General features: G+C 40.8%; 1 protein-coding gene across 1 annotated transcript; it reads right to left on the reverse strand.

The window, feature by feature from the left end:
- Window positions 1-7,571: 7,571 nt before the first annotated feature.
- On the reverse strand, window positions 7,572-9,663 carry LOC5574612 (guanine nucleotide-binding protein-like 3 homolog). The gene is made up of 2 exons (XM_001661479.2): window positions 9,513-9,663; window positions 7,572-9,439 (listed from the first exon to the last, which is right to left on the reverse strand). The coding sequence occupies exons 1-2, from the start codon at window positions 9,532-9,534 to the stop codon at window positions 7,638-7,640; spliced, it is 1,824 nt and encodes a 607-aa protein (XP_001661529.1). The 5' UTR covers window positions 9,535-9,663; the 3' UTR covers window positions 7,572-7,637.
- Window positions 9,664-16,331: the final 6,668 nt, after the last annotated feature.

Below are 16,331 nucleotides of genomic sequence, written 5' to 3' on the forward strand. Positions count from 1 at the left end.
CGAACAATGCCAGATTGGGTTCTCTTTTTCATAATGATTACTTGAACTGGGGAAAATCCAAGTAAATCATTTATTCCATTTTTGATCTCTTCAGGTGACTTATAGTCACTTGAGAGACCTTTCAAGAATACTTTGAACAAACGTTCAGTTTTGTCGTCATAAGTAAAATATTTGTGCTTCTTCTCTTCAAGATGTTTGAGAAGAAGTTCGCGATCTTTAAGAGTTTCCGGCAAAACGCGACAGTCTCCTTTCCTTGCGATTTGGAAGGAAACCTTGATTCCCCTAATGGAGTTCAAGATCTCCTGCCTAAATCCCCCAAATTCGGAACAACTGACCACGATAGGCGGCACTCTTTGCTTCCTCACTTGAATCAAAGAGCCTGGGCTAGAGGCTGCTTCGATTTGGTGTTCGGAAAATTTGTCTAGAGCATCGAACTGATTGCTCATTTCAATACAATTATTCATTTCACCCTTGGAAGAAAGTTCGCATTCCGGAGAAACGTCCTTTCTTCCATTCTTGTCACGTTTAGTGACAGTTTTAAATCCCACTTTTTTGGAAGGAAGTTGTGAATTCAGAGATTCACCCTTCCTTTTATTTGTTGTTGCAACCATGTTTAGTGAATAAGAAGACGTGACCTTCGAGAGGTTTTTTCCCAAGACGGTGTCCAAGATGGATTACCACCGCTAGCTTTCGCCAACGGGTCCAACGAAAAATCGAAGGCACGGGTCCAAACAAGGATCGTAAAGGGATCAATAGTAGAAAAATAGTACTGAAAAGTACTGTTTTAGTAGCACTGAAAAGTACTGTTTTGAATTTTAGCACTGTTTTTGTAGTACTGAAAAGTACTGTTTTATTGCTTTAGGTAGTTTTTAAGAAAACTTCCAAGAGCAGAGAGAATTCGTGTACGCACAGCACGAAGGTACACTCAAAAAAATCCAAACGTCATTGCTACGTGAAAAATCACGTAGACCATTCGAAATTCATTTTACCTCTACTTCACCTGACTAAGGTAATGCTTACTAAACCATACATAACCACCAAATGAAGACTCGGTGATTATCACTGGGGTTATCTATCACACTTATATATAAAATCACGTAGGTACCCAAGTGACATCCAAGTGATCGTTTGTCTTTGAGTGCGTGTTGTGCATATTGCTGTTCATTTATCGTGAAAAGCTCTTAGAACTATTCTGTAATTCGTCTGAAATTGTGCACAGTTGTAAAAGATTTTGAGCTGCACCTATAGATACCAAATTCGAGTGTTTTACATGATTGCACGGCTTTAAAAAACAGAAAACAGTGTTGAGTTTTTGATAACTTGCTGATCGACCATTGTCGTGTTCTTCGCCGATCTGCGTTCATCACTCCAACGGCCCTACTGTACAATGGCATACCGACAAGCTTGTTGTAAATGCGCTTTACCAGTAAGTGGAATGGATGAGCACATCGTGTGTGATGGATGTAGCAAGCAATACCATTTGATTTGTATGAACATGAACCCATATCAGCTGCGAGTATGCGTCGAATTCAACAATGTACTATGGTTGTGCGACAATTGTCTTGCTTCTTTTCGTAAACAGCGCTCAATGTCGAAAAACGATGTAACAGTACGAGATCATGATCAAAACGCAAGCAATATTGAACGCACCGTGAGCCAGCTACAGTCTGAATTTGCTACAATGAAACAGTGCTTCGCCGAATTGAAGCAATCGTTCAACGGTGGCCAGAATACCAATGATAACACCGTTGATGTCCCTTCTACATCTACACCGCAAGGAAACTCGTATCGTGGAAGAAATTTTTCGCTGCATTCGAACGATACTGCTCATTTGCAAAGGGGTTCAAATGCCGAGATTTCAACTGGGTCCCGAAAATTTTGGCTATTCTTCACGAAAGTTGCGAAACATGTTTCTACAGATGTCATAGGCGAAATGGTAAAGCATTCATTAGAAACTAACGATAAACCCGAAGTAATGCGATTGGTACCACGTTGGAGCAACCTCGAAAATCTACGTTACGTTTCTTTCAAAGTTGGAATTGATTGGAAGCATAGAGGGAAAGCCATTATGGAATCGACGTGGCCGACTGGATTGCTGTTCAGGGAATTCGAACACCGTGAATCTTGCTGGGAACCGTAAATTATTTGCAATTGTGCATTGAAATGTGTTGTTTCACTATGTTGAAGTTCATTTGTTGTGTAGCTTTTGTTTAAATGTTTAGGATTATGCTTGATGTTTACACGATTATGTTGTTATATAGTAATAAGTTACTAGGGTCATTGGGGCTAAATCAGCCTGTTGATCATTACCAAATAAATAAAGTTCATTTTGACATTTGCATATCGCACGTACATTCAGTGTTGAGCTCGAATGCTAAGATGGCGTCCGCTAGACTTTCGAAGAACGAGAGGAGCTGCTGAACTTCAAACCTAATTTAAGATTTATTTAAAGGTATGTACTCGTTGAATACCGAAGAATCCTGTATTAATTCATATTTTACACCTGATTTCATTCATATTATAGCATGTAAAGGCTACAGCAGAATCGACCAGAAAATATGGGAGCGACATTGGATATCTCGCTGGATTGTTTGGTTCGAAAAGCTTAGTTTGAACAAAAATAAATACACTCCAACCTCTTTTTACGACCGTTTTTTTACCGACGGTTCTTTTTCCGACCACTTTTTTACGACCGAAATTCAGATGAACGACCGTTTTTTTAAATGATCATTATCTTAAAAAGTATTCAAAAGAGAGGATCATGATGTTCAGCAAAATAGTTCAGTAGTTCAAGGGCTAAAATATGGTGGTCATTCAATTGCGGAATTCTGCCACTAGGCGGCGCTAGTGAGCATAGAACTTTTGTTTTCCCGATAGCTCAGGATCCTGACCACTTAGAGAGATGGCGTCTTCGACAAAGTTGTTCAGTAGCTCAAGAGCTATGATTATAAACGATATAAGGTTCAAAATTTTGCCACCAGGCGGCGCTAGTGAGCATGAAACTTTTGTTTTGCGATTATTTTAGGATCCTGGCCACTTAGAAAGATGGCGTCTTCGGCAAAGTTGTTCAGTAGCTCAAGCGCTATCATTATCAAAGCTATGAGATTAAAAATTCCCCCACCAGGCAGCGCTAGTGAGCATAAAATTTTTGTTTTGCGGATAGCTCAGGATCCTGGCCACTTAGAAAGATGGCGTCTTCGGCAAAGTTGTTCAGTAGCTCAAGGACTATCATTATTCTAGCCAAGAGATTCAAGATTTGGCCACCAGGTGGCGCTAGTAAGCATAGATTTTTCGTTTTCCCGAGAGCTCAGAATCCTAACCACATAGAAAGACGGCGTCTTCGGCAAAGTTGTTCAGCAGCTTAATAACTATCATTATAAAAGCTATGAGATTCAAAATTCTGCCACCAGGCAGCGCTAGTGAGCATGAAACTTTTGTTTTGGGTTATCTTAAAATCCTAGCCACTCAATAAGATGTCGCCTTCGGCAGAGTTGTTCAGTAGCTCAAGGACTATCATTACAAAAGCTATGAGATTCAAAATTTTGCCACCAGGCGGCGCTAGTGAGCATGAAACTTTTGTTTTGCGGTTATCTTAGGATCCTAGCCACTTAGAAAGATGGCGCCTTCGGCAAAGTTGTTCAGTAGCTCAAGCTTGTTTTGCGGATAACTCTTGATTATGACTATTCAAAAAGGTGGCATATTGGGCACAGTTGTTTATCAGCTCAAGGACTATCATTATAAAAGCTGAGATTCAAAATTATGCCACAAGGCGGCGCTAGTGAGCATGAAACTTTTGTTTTGCGGATATATCAGAATCCTGACTACATAGATATGGCGTCTTGGGCAATGTTGAGCTACTCAACAAGTTTACCGAAGACTCCATCTTTCTTAGTGGTCAGGATCCTGAGATACCCGCAAAACAAAAGTTCCATACTAGCGCCGCCTGGTGGCAAAATTTTGAATCTCATAGCTTTTATAATGATAGTCCTTGAGCTACTGAACAACTTTTCCGAAGTCGCCATCTTTCTTAATGGCTAGGATCCTGAGCTATCCACAAAATAAAAATTATATGCTCACTAGCGCCGTCTGGTGGCCAAATCTCGAATCTCTTGGCTAGAATAATGATAGTCCTTGAGCTACTGAACAACTTTGTCGAAAGCGCCATCTTTCTAAGTGGCCAGGATCCTGAGCTATCCGCAAAACAAGCATTCTATGCTCACTAGCGCCGTCTGGTGGCAAAATTTCGAATCTCATAACTTTTATAATGATAGCGCTTGAGCTACTGAACAACAACCGAAGGCGCCATCTTGCTAAGTGGCTAGGATCCTAAGATAACCGCAAAACAAAAGTTTCATCCTCACTAGCGCCACCTGGTGGCCAAATCTCGAATCTCTTGGCTAGAATAATGATAGTTCTTGAGCTACTGAACAACTTTGCCGAAGGCGCCATCTTTCTAAGTGGCCAGGATCCTGAGATATCCGCAAAACAATAGTTGCATGCACACTTGTACTGCCTGGTGGCACAATTTCACTAAAGCAGTGTTGCCAGCTACGTTAAAAATTTTGAACCCTTCATGAAAAACTGGATTACAGTTGAAGAGTATTGCTATGTTGCTAAGCATTATATTATTCTGTTCCGCTCAAGTTTGATGGTTTTGATTTTCACTTTATTCTTCTTAAACAGTGTTGCCAGCCACATGACCATTTGTGATTCGGCCGACTGTATGGCACGCAACACTTCCTTCAACTTTGGCGAACATTCGGTATCGTTATCTTTAAATTTTTTTGGTATTTGCATATCACACCCCCATAAAATTGGCTCTTTTGATAACAATCGTGCAGTGCTGCCATCTATTACCAAAATATGAAAACTTGAACGGCCATTTTGGAAAGTTCTCAACCCATGCTTCAACTTTGCCGAATATGTCGAATCAGTATTTCCGCATCTAGACGTCACATTTTTCAAAAACATAATTATAACCCTGATTTTTTTTACGACCCCCCGATAACGGTCGTAAAAAGAGGTTGGGGTGTACCTCAATCTTTAAAGTTGGTTTACATTTTCCGAATTTGGAAATAGTTTACTTCAGAAGTTTATTGAAAATAAGGTGGGCTTCCATTTCAATATATTTGAAGGGAAAACAATGTAGGACATATTGAAACGCTTCGTAAAAGCTACGGGAAAATCCACGTAGCTCGTACGTGTAACGCTGGTAGATCAAACGGAGTTCAATAGTTCATGCGTTCATTCTGTGCTACCAATGATTCACGTAGGTGCTACGTGAAAAGTGCGATGGAAAAAAATCACGTATGCTTCCACGTAACAATGACGTTTGGATTATTTTGAGTGTAGTATTACTGCTCGTATTTCTGTAGGTATTTTTCATTATTTTCTACAGCAATTAGGTAATTCAGGCTTTTTTCTGGGAGAAATCTTGAGATAGTCTCTGCTAAAATTTTCACAGCAACCCTTGTGGAAATTACTAAAGTTAGAAACGTTGGAGTGCTCAAGGACTTCTTGGAGCAAAATCTTAAGAATTTTATCCAAGCATCCATTAAAACTCCACTGGAAAAATTTCTGGGAGGATTGGTGACATGTTCCCTGGAAGTATGCCAGAAGAAATCTCTAGAGAAATCACTAGCAGAATTCATGAAACATGTCTTCGAGAAATCTCATTTTCATTTTCATTTTGCAGCGTTTGGTGGGGCAATGAGAGCGCAAGTCAGTCCAAAGCCGGGGGAAGGGATAGGTAATGGCCGTAATAGTCTATGCGGACCACTTGAACACCATCGGAAAGGATAAGAAGGGTTGGGGTAGGGTATAGGGAATGGAGAAGACTTGACACAGTAATGCGATTAATGCTGCAAAATGTAAATGTGCTGAAAGCAATTAAATTTGAGTTTTGAAGTTAGATTTGACTTATTAAAATTCCAATTAGATCGGCCATTGTACAAGTAAGAAAGAATATGCTGATCGCTTTCTAGAAGTTTTATAAACAACAAAATAATAACAATATGAGGGCTGCTGATGGCACAATGCGACGCTTTAGGAGATTTTGATACTGATTGAACATTACTATACAGAGCGCAATTCAATCGATGGTGATAACTTTACAAACTTTATCTGTTTTTGCACTGATTGACGATGCTGATTCAAATAAAAATATTTTAAAAATATTTGATATTATTAGTTCATTTGTTTGTGTGATCTAAGTGTTAATAATGGAAAAATTTTACATACCCTTAATTATAATACTTCCCTGATCAGAAATATTATATTTTGAGCGCCCTTTTCGAAGCTATTCTATCCAGGTATCCATGTACTGCTTTCAATCCTGAAATTATTCTTATTGTGCATGCTCATGCGTTATATTAGTGATGCTCATAATCATGCAACAGATAAGAAGGAGAGAAAAAGAGAATATAGAAACAGTGATTAGTAATGAGTTAATTATGTAGTTTTGTTAGAATTATAAACAATTAAACAGTAGTAATGAATAGCTTTTAAAATGACTTTGCAGCATAGCTGAGCCTTTCGGATCGTAAGACCGATGTATAAAAATAATTTGTTTCGAAATTGTCCGCGTGGTCTTCTAGTGCCCCTATTAGATAAGAATCAATCATAGACGTACATACTGAATGCTCGCCATGACCCTATGACCAACATTTGTATATGTATAGCCTTAGCTGATGTGGCTTTTCTAATAGGTAGTTCTTTCACTCATTGATTGTCTTCAAAACCTTGTCAAGTATAGAAAATTGATTTTATTTCATTTATTACTATATTGAAGCTACATTGTACTTATCAAGTATTAGGTATTATTTTATGTTTTTATCATTATTGTTATTATCAAGGCCAAAATTCCCAGTGAGTGAAGAATTTTTTAGTACTAGAACACCATAGAAGATCGCTAAACATTACCTAATCATCGAACGGCTTTTTGTTCTATTATTTTAGGTAGATGCTATTGATCTCCCTTTGCTCCTATCCGCAACCCGGTGCACGCGCCCTGTTGGTTTTCGAAAACCTCGTAGAAGATTACAAACCGTCAATGGCATTCCCAATTACTACCCCACATTGCACATTCAAGGGTCTAATTGTGCTCCTAACCCACCCTCAGTTCGTAATCTTCTCGCCAGTTTGAAATTATATTTTCCCGAAGTGAAAGTAATTTTGATGAGTGATAGCCTAGTGCAGCCCAACTGCATAGTACAGTAGTTTAACCAGAATTTTTAGGTCAGAAGATAAAATCTAAATTTTGTAATAAAAAGGTTGCCATTGCTTTGAAATTCACCCAATATCTAATCAAAACTACTAACAACAGCGATCAATTATCAAAATTCATCGCTCCCTGGAAAATATAATCCCAAGCCCAGGGATGAAACATGTCTTCGAGAAATCTGAGAATAAATTACCGAAAAACCTGCGAAAAAGTCTTTGAAGGTTTCCCTGGAATCTTTTTAGAGACTTGCATTAGAATAGAGACCAAGACGCCAATATCCTAAAAAGAGACCTGCTAGCCTTTTTGAAACCTAACCGTGGATGTCATCACAATCGAAACCCTTTAAAGCTTGTAAGTTCAAAAATGGTTCATTACATTCCTAATCGCTATCTGATAGAATTACCTTCCGCCACATTTACATCATCTCATCGAAGTCGTAATCATCCCCTCCGACTTTCTTCTTCTTGGCCGCTCCCGTCAGCGAAATCGATTCCATCTCATCCGCCACATCTGCCATTTTCTTCCCATCCCGGGCCGAAGCCTTCTTCTTGGCCTTCAGCGCCGCCTTTCGGCTCTTGTTCACCGTCTGGTTGCCCTCGATCTGGAACATGGGATCCTTCCGGAACTTCTTCTCCTCTTCGGCGTAATCGTTCACCTTACGCTTCTTGCCCTTGGCCGGAGTTTGGCTATCGGTGTCCTGTTCGATAATCCGACCGGAATTACTGATCAGCTTTTCCAGCGCTTTGTTCTTCTGGTCGTCCGCCGAAAGTTCCATGTTGACCGGTCCTTGCGAATCCAGTTCCATCGTGAGGATTTCGTCCTTGGAAATGACGGCCATTTCTTCGCCGTCTTTGTCCTTCATTTTGAAGCTTTCCTCGTACTCGGTGTCGAGGGCCTTCAGAACGTTGTCGAAGCTTTCTAGATTGAATTCTGGGGCGTCGGAGGACACGAGCTGGGCACTCAAATGGACTTCGTCGCCTTCTTCAGGAGGATGCGTGCAGTACTTGATCTTTCCGCAGTTCCAGTCTTCGATCAGGGTCCGAGCGGCTTTCTTCACGTCTGGAACGCCTTTCTTCGCCAGGGCACCCATTTTGATGGCCTTCTTCGCCAAGAACTCATCCGTCGAATGGAACTCTGAAATGTCGTACAACTTGCAGAAGTAGCTCATAGTTCCACGCTTCAAGATGTCGTCGGCCAGAGGGAATGGATCCTCGATTTCCGTCACTTTCTGGGCGTTCCTCAAGGCAAAGAATCGATTCCGGTCTTCGTCCTTGGGGCGCTGAAAAATGATTCCAGGACTGTCCAGAAGCTTTACATGTGAATCGATTTGAACTTCCTGCATCTGCTTAGTGATGCCGGGCCTTGCTCCAACCAGACAAGCTCTTTTACGCTTTAAGGAATTGACCAGTGAACTCTTGCCTACATTTGGAAGACCTACGATTCCCACCCGAATGGACGTCCGAATATCATCGCTGCGGCAGTAGTTGGCCAACAGCTCCTTCAGCAAATCAGCTCCGATACAAGGCGAGCATTCCAACGTGGTCGTGGCCTTAAACTTCCTGTTTCCGATCCGATGCTTCTGTGTCTGAGTGGTGGCCTTAAACGGAATAACCGGGCCACTTTTGCGCAAATACTTCATCCACTTTTCCAAGTTGTCCCTTGGAACCAAATCTGCCTTGTTCAGAATGAGAACCAATCGTTTCTGCCCGGGTGCTTCCCGCACTATTTGGGCCACTTCAGCGCATCTCGTCCCCAGCGGATCCCGAGCATCGACCACCTCCAAGATTACATCCGCAGCGTCAATCACCTTCTTGAACTCTTTGAAGTACGCCTTCAGGGACCAATCCTTTCCCCGTCCCACATTGACGTACTCTTCCTCCACTGCCTCCGCTTTACTCGGATCAAATTCTTGTCCTCGCTTCTGGGCATCCGCGGCCATCGATTCCATCGTTTGCCCTTCCATCGCCAATTGCCGGTGTTGCTTCTGCAGTTCCTTCTTGCGTTCCTTTTCACGCTCCTGGAACTGCTTGTGCTCGGCCACCTCCTCCAGAATCTCCCGCTTGAAGGGACAAACATTTGGCACCTGGATCAGCTTCTGCTTTTTGGACCGCAACTTGGGCAGCTTCTTCGCTTCCTTCTCCTTCTTCCTTTTGCTAGCGGCGATCTTCTTGATCTTCTTGTAGCGCAGCGAGGCCTTCTGCCGCTTGGAGGAACGACCTGAAAATCATCCAAATTCGATATTAATTTACATAAGAATCATACCAATCAGTATCCCCCCAGCAATACTCACATTTTAACGCTTTCAAAGCCATTTTTGAAGGGGATTTCTAGCGATTTTCCTGAGCGATCAGGAACGAATCGCAAACACGTTTTCACGGTTGTTTTGGAAAGAGCTGCGCTGCGAGTGGTGACAGTCGAACAGTCTTCGAAAACGTGGGATTACGAATGAGGAGGGCAAAAAGGAGACGGCGAGAACGAACTGTCAAACGCGTGTTTGTTTTCCTCAATTTCGAAAATGGGTTCGGTTCCGATGGTCGAAAGTACTGGAACAAAGTTTGTTATATTTAACCAGGTCAGTGGGTTTTACCCAGGGTAGATGTACGGCTGTCAACTACAAACAAAGCTCGCCTAACAATCATCTCTCGGGCGGCCCGGCCCAAACAGCATCATCTCTCATGCGGGCCGACCCAAACAGCACAGGTCGAAACGCGGGCCATGCCAGACAGCAAATGCTGATGCATTTCAACACTCAAACAGCCGGATGCCTAGCAGCGTTGTGAGCCAAACGAATACACCCACAAAACATGAACGGTAGGCGCACCTCGTTGCGTATCCAGCTTTTTACGAGCGCTAATGGCCGCCACAATCAGGCTCGCTTTCTGGTAGGGACTAGGCGATCTGACGTTTGGCTTGGGTCGTTTGATAGCAAATCGATAAGATCGATCCTAAACTTATCGATTAGCTGTCAAACGACCCAACCCAACTGTCAGATCGTTCGATCCCAACCAGAAATCGAACCTGATTGTGGCGGCCATTAGCGCTCCTAAAAAGCTGGATACCCTTCTGGTTTTACCACACAAATTAACATAATAGCCTGTGTCGCTCAAGCACTAGCACGAAAAAGTCGCCAGAGTCCAGGACGTTTTGATCGCGTGAAATGCGTGAATTGGAGGGCGAAGTTTGTGCTCGTTCTTGATTTTACCTGCACTGACAATAAACCGTTCATATTTTGTGAGTATGCCACACTCAAAAAAGCGTTGAAATCATGAGAACCTTGGAGCTATCATGAACGCTTTTTATCTCACCTTGTTGATTGAGGGGATAGTGCGTTCCTTCGACAACCTTTGAACGAGCACCGCATTGTAATTCACAGGCACAATAACACAAAAATGGCACGCACTTCTCGCAGACCGGCTGTTAGCCAATTTCAAGTTATTTATAAACACACTATGAGAAAGTCATGCGAGCTAGAACGCATACAAGCTCTCCAGAGAGAGATCAGAGAGCGAAATTTAATAAACAGAGAATTTAAAGTGACGTTTGAGGGACTAATACGACAAACCCAATTCATCACAAGAAACTTGTTTCAAGATTTGCTTGAAAATATAAAGGGGTTAAGTTCGCAGCACCCAGCTTTTAATAAGCGTCGCGACTATGATTTCTTCTAAGTGTTATGTCTGTTTGTCTGTGGGGCAAGCTTTTGTCTTCAACTCTTTGACTCCTCGTCATAACCCGCATAGAAAAACACAGTTTGTCAAACATTTCAAACAGTAAACTTCTTATAACCGAAGTGGTTAATGTATCATGAACAGTTGCTTTTACGTTGAACAATAAAAGAGTTTTAGGTTTCAACTATAAATAATTGTATGTCTAATGTATATCAAATTGTCATAATAAATCATATTGTATAGACATTGTTGAACGGTATGAGAATAGAAACTAAGGAGAAATCTCGCGTAACAATTCTAAAGGGCCAATAATCAAATTGTAAACAAATCGGGTTTTGATACCATTCGATAGCATCTCCCAACACCCACAAACTGTGCAAACATTGTCAACATAATCATAAATCTTACCGTTATAAACTCGGTTTTCAAAACGGCCAATAACCGCTTTTTTTCCAAATCATTCATTGGCCCCCGCTCGAAAAGGCCAATGATTGGTTCTCGCTCCATCAAGAGGGCCTACAATCGGAAAATTTCGCAAACTGTCATTGGCCTTAGCATGGTGAGAGGCCAATGACTCTCTCTTGCTCATTCATTGAAAACCGAAAAGGCCTAGCCTTGGGCCAAGCACGCTAATAAAATTCTATTTTGGCAAATAAAAAAGGCCCATGCCTTGATGAAAATCGAAAATGGGCCAAGCATTTAAACTCATCATTTTTTCCACATTTTTGTCAGTTTTCAGAATAAAATCAATTATTAGCGTGTAGTAATAGTAAATCGTCACTCAACTAGCAAGAAATTACATTGATTGATTTGAATTCTGAAAAATAGGAATTGAAAATGTGGTGAATAATATTCAAATCGAATTTTCTCAGAGTCAACGATCTGAGGATTGGCCCTTTTGAATTGTTACGCGAGAAATAGTTGAAATGTAACTTTACATTTCGTTGAATGGTTCGTAATAATATTTCGCAACACACTTTCACATATGCATTTCACTATTCATTACTTATAACTAACAGTTTGGCAAATTGTTATTTTCTGTACACGTTACAAAATAACACAACAGCTTTGTAACTTTTAAACTGGCGTTTAATCCTACTTCACACACATAGTGAACCGCAGAATTAAATTTACTCAAATGTAAATAGATTTTTCAACGAGATTTGTGAAAATGTTAATAAAGTTATGCCGTTATTTGAAACTCATAAGTTTCTATAAGTTCCAAAAGTTCAGTTAGACTAGCCGTTATGTAGAATTTTTTAAGCGTGCCTGCTGTTGTATTTACCTTTCAGTGAAAAAATAAATGAAAAACATGTTCCAATATTTAGAATGCTCTAGAGTGCCAAATACGTTGCTCCGCATTATCAGTTCCTGTTTAAATCCTGCCGCAGCTCACAACAATTCAGTTTTTCATTATTGCTCCGGTACCATGTGCCCACGGAAACGAAAAAATCGTCTTTCCCCGGCATTCGAATCGTGGATGTGTGGTAAATTTCCGATTGGAGAAATCCTCATTCATTTGGAATAAGATGTGCAGAATCATCGATAGAAGGAGAGTGGAAATGACACGGGTAGAGTCGAATGGCCACCTCCCACGGCAGCAATCTTCGCGACCTCGTAATTGGTAAGTTTTTGTATCTATGCAATGTTTTTTTTTACATCTTTTTTTTTTCTCCAGTAGAACATGATTTCTTTTGATGACGCGCACGCAGATGAGGCAGCCTCCAGGAGCTTCCATTGACCCCGCAGGGAAAAGATTTTCGGTGATGCAAGTTGGATGGAACATCGAAAAGAAGTGTTTTCACATGACAGAACGATGAACAGCAATCACCTAACAATCACTTCGTACATTCGTGAAATAAACTAGTTAAAAAAGGCAATTCGAACATTACTTTTGTTTATTCATTTTTATCAAGAAACAACAAAACAGGAGGTACATGCGGTAAAATCTTATGGTATAAACACATACGCACATTATAATATACGGTTAAAAAACAATAACGCACAGTAAATCAATCATTATACATACATTATTCGTTTCATATCAAGGTTACAGTTTAACAATTCTGCAACTGTTTGGGTAACAGTGAATTGTGCAGAAAATGGATGGTAAACCGGTCATTTGGCAAATTGTTTTCGAAAAAAAATGTTCGTAGAAATCAGCGTTTTTAAATGGTTACATAACTTAACCGCCTATTCCCCATATTGTTATTTTCCGGATTACTGCTCACCAAACTGTTAAAACCGTTACCGGTAGGGTTGATATATTGTTTATTTGGATGTTTTAGGGAATTATTCAAACGTGGTTGCAAATGGTTACGAATGGTATGGGGAACAGTATGAATATGGTTTATAATTATGCGGGAATATTCTATGGAAAAATGAACAAACTCCTCTCAAGGGATCCAGAAGGATTCTGCAAGAATCCCAGAAGGATTCTGCAAGAATCCCAGAAGGATTCTGCAAGAATCCCAGAAGGATTCTGCAAGAATCCCAGAAGGATTCTGCAAGAATCCCAGAAGGATTCTGCAAGAATCCCAGAAGGATTCTGCAAGAATCCCAGAAGGATTCTGCAAGAATCCCAGAAGGATTCTGCAAGAATCCCAGAAGGATTCTGCAAGAATCCCAGAAGGATTCTGCAAGAATCCCAGAAGGATTCTGCTAGAATCCCAGAAGGATTCTGCAAGAATCCCAGAAGGATTCTGCAAGAATCCCAGAAGGATTCTGCAAGAATCCCAGAAGGATTCTGCAAGAATCCCTGAAGGATTTTGCAAGAATCCCTGAAGGATTTTGCAAGAATCCCTGAAGGATTTTGCAAGAATCCCAGAAGAATTCTGCAAGAATCCCAAAAGGATATTTCAAGAGATCCAAAAGCTTTCTTCAAAAATTCCAGAAGTATTCTGTGAGAATCCTAGGATTGCAAGATTTCCTTCTGATTTTACTAAATTCCTGATAGGAAGGAATTTACAAGAATCATACATGGATTCTACAAGAATCCCAGGATTCTGCAAAAATTCCGTCATGATTCTGCAAGAATCCCAAATGGATCCTGCAAGAATCTCACAAGGATTGTGCAAGAATCCCAAAAGAATTCTGCAAAAATACTCCATTAAGCAAGAATCAGAAATGACAAAGGAATGATACTACGGTTGAACTTTTATGATAAGGCATGAGGTTGAGAATCTCGTAGAACAAAAACTGTAGAGAAATGTATGTTTTACAGGTACTTTAATGAAAAGAAATCAATTTTATGAGGTCAAAACCATCTCTAATCGGCATACAGTGTTCTTAAAAGTTGTTAAGTACTAATAATACATTCAACTAGTGGTATGTATTTTGATTTTCATTTTTCCAAATTCTCGTTAGAATTTTTTGAATGTAAAAAATAGCCAAAAAACACAAATTCGACTTGAGGCACCTCCTAATCTGCTCCAAATTGGAAGAAAATTTGTCTGGTAGTTTGTTTTAGTACTGCAACTAGGACTAAGGGGTGACTGGTTGAATCCCAGACATTTTGGTTTTTGTGAAACTGTCTAGTAGTTATCACGCTCAATGGTATAAGTGGCCTAGTGTCCATGTGGTTGTGAACCTTAGAGGAAAACAATATGCACTCTGTCTCGGAAAACACCTGGGGTTTATTCACAAATTTCAAAACGCTGAAAATGGCCATTTCTGACACCCACCCACCCCCTCGTAACGCTTTTTGTATGAATATTCTACGAATTTTGTATGAGCTGTAACATTTCGAGAACACCCACCCACCCCCTTCAGCGTTATGAAATTTGTGAACAAGCCCCTGGCTGAAAATATTTCAAATTGGGTAATTTTTCATATGCATTTTGATGAGTCTGGAAGGTGTGTGCAAGTTTCGTTGAGGGAAACAAAAACAAACTGTGTATGATGAGCGTATGCAAGTGTTCATGTGTTCAAATGTTACTACCCAGACAACCAGAATGCACGTATAATGAAATCACCTTTTGCGTTATGCGATGCTTATATTTGCAATGTTTCACGTATAAGATGTCGTGAAAAGGCTCTATACGTACAAAAGTGGAGGCGATATACGTGCATATTTTATACGATGGAACATAGCATTCAATGCGAGAGTGTAGATTTTATTGCGAACTAATCTATACTCTTATGTGACTTAATTTATGATAACAAAATTTATTTGACAGCTGCTACGGATTGATCCGAATTACTTTGTACGAGTATACGGAACGAAACGAAATGTACATATTAACTCGTAAAATAGCGTTTTATGCGAGGAAACTCATTGATGAAACGATATAATCCACCGTTTAGTGCGGATGTGACGCAATTTGTATGAGTAAACGACTTTAATCGTAAACTGTTATGCGACTTCTGGTTGTCTGGGTAATGTCGTTTTTCTTCATTTGCCCCGCCTGCACCGTTTTCCCACCGGTGTAGCATAAGTTGCACCCAAACTGTTCTTTTATTCCGCATTTAATTTAAGCATATAGTGGGAGTTCTGAGATTCTGGTGGGAATTTTGAAAATATGATGTGCATAAAGTGGAAATTATGAAATTTTAGGAATTCTGGTAAAATTTCAAGATTTTGATAAGATTACTAGGAATCTGATGTAAATATCCGGGAGAAATTTTTTAAATATTCGATTTCTCGAAACAATTTGTCTTTCAGGATTTCACCTTAAATCTTTGGTATTCCAACCAGAATCCTTGAGATTCCAACTGGAATCCTTGAGATTCCAACCGGAATCCTCGGAATTCCGACTAGTATCCTCGGAATTCATTGGGATTCCGACCGGAATCCTTGGGACTCTGACTGGAATTCCAAGAAAAGGATCCAAAATATTTCAAGGCTTCCAGTCGGAATCCCAAGGATTCCAGTCGGAATCCCAAGGATTCCAGTCGGTATTCCAGCCAGAATCCCGAGGACTCCAGTAGAAATCCCGAGGATTCCAGTTGGAATTACCAGGGTTTCAATCGGAATCCCAAGGTTTCCAGTCGGGTATTCCAAGGATTCCAGACGAAATTCTAAGCAATCAAGTCGGAATCCCTTGGATTCCTGTTGGAATCCCATGGATTCCTGGTGGAATCCCATGGATTCCTGGTGGAATCCCATGGATTCCTGGTGGAATCCCATGGATTCCTGGTGGAATCCCATGGATTCCTGGTGGAATCCCATGGATTCCTGGTGGAATCCCATGGATTCCTGGTGGAATCCCATGGATTCCTGGTGGAATCCCATGGATTCCTGGTGGAATCCCATGGATTCCTGGTGGAATCCCATGGATTCCTGGTGGAATCCCATGGATTCCTGGTGGAATCCCATGGATTCCTGGTGGAATCCCATGGATTCCTGGTGGAATCCCATGGATTCCTGGTGGAATCCCATGGATTCCTGGTGGAATCCCATGGATTCCTGGTGGAATCCCATGGATTCCTGGTGGAATCCC

This window comes from Aedes aegypti, chromosome 1 (assembly GCF_002204515.2).
Source record: "Aedes aegypti strain LVP_AGWG chromosome 1, AaegL5.0 Primary Assembly, whole genome shotgun sequence".
Taxonomy (NCBI): Eukaryota; Metazoa; Arthropoda; class Insecta; order Diptera; family Culicidae; genus Aedes; species Aedes aegypti.

What these genes read in the sequence shown, in the direction of transcription:
- LOC5574612 (XM_001661479.2), bottom strand. Translation starts at nt 9,534, where the DNA reads ATGGCTTTGAAAGCGTTAAAAT. An exon ending in GGCTTTGAAAGCGTTAAAAT is followed by an intron (nt 9,440 to 9,512) that starts GTGAGTATTGCT and finishes GATGATTTTCAG; the next exon opens with GTCGTTCCTCCAAGCGGCAG.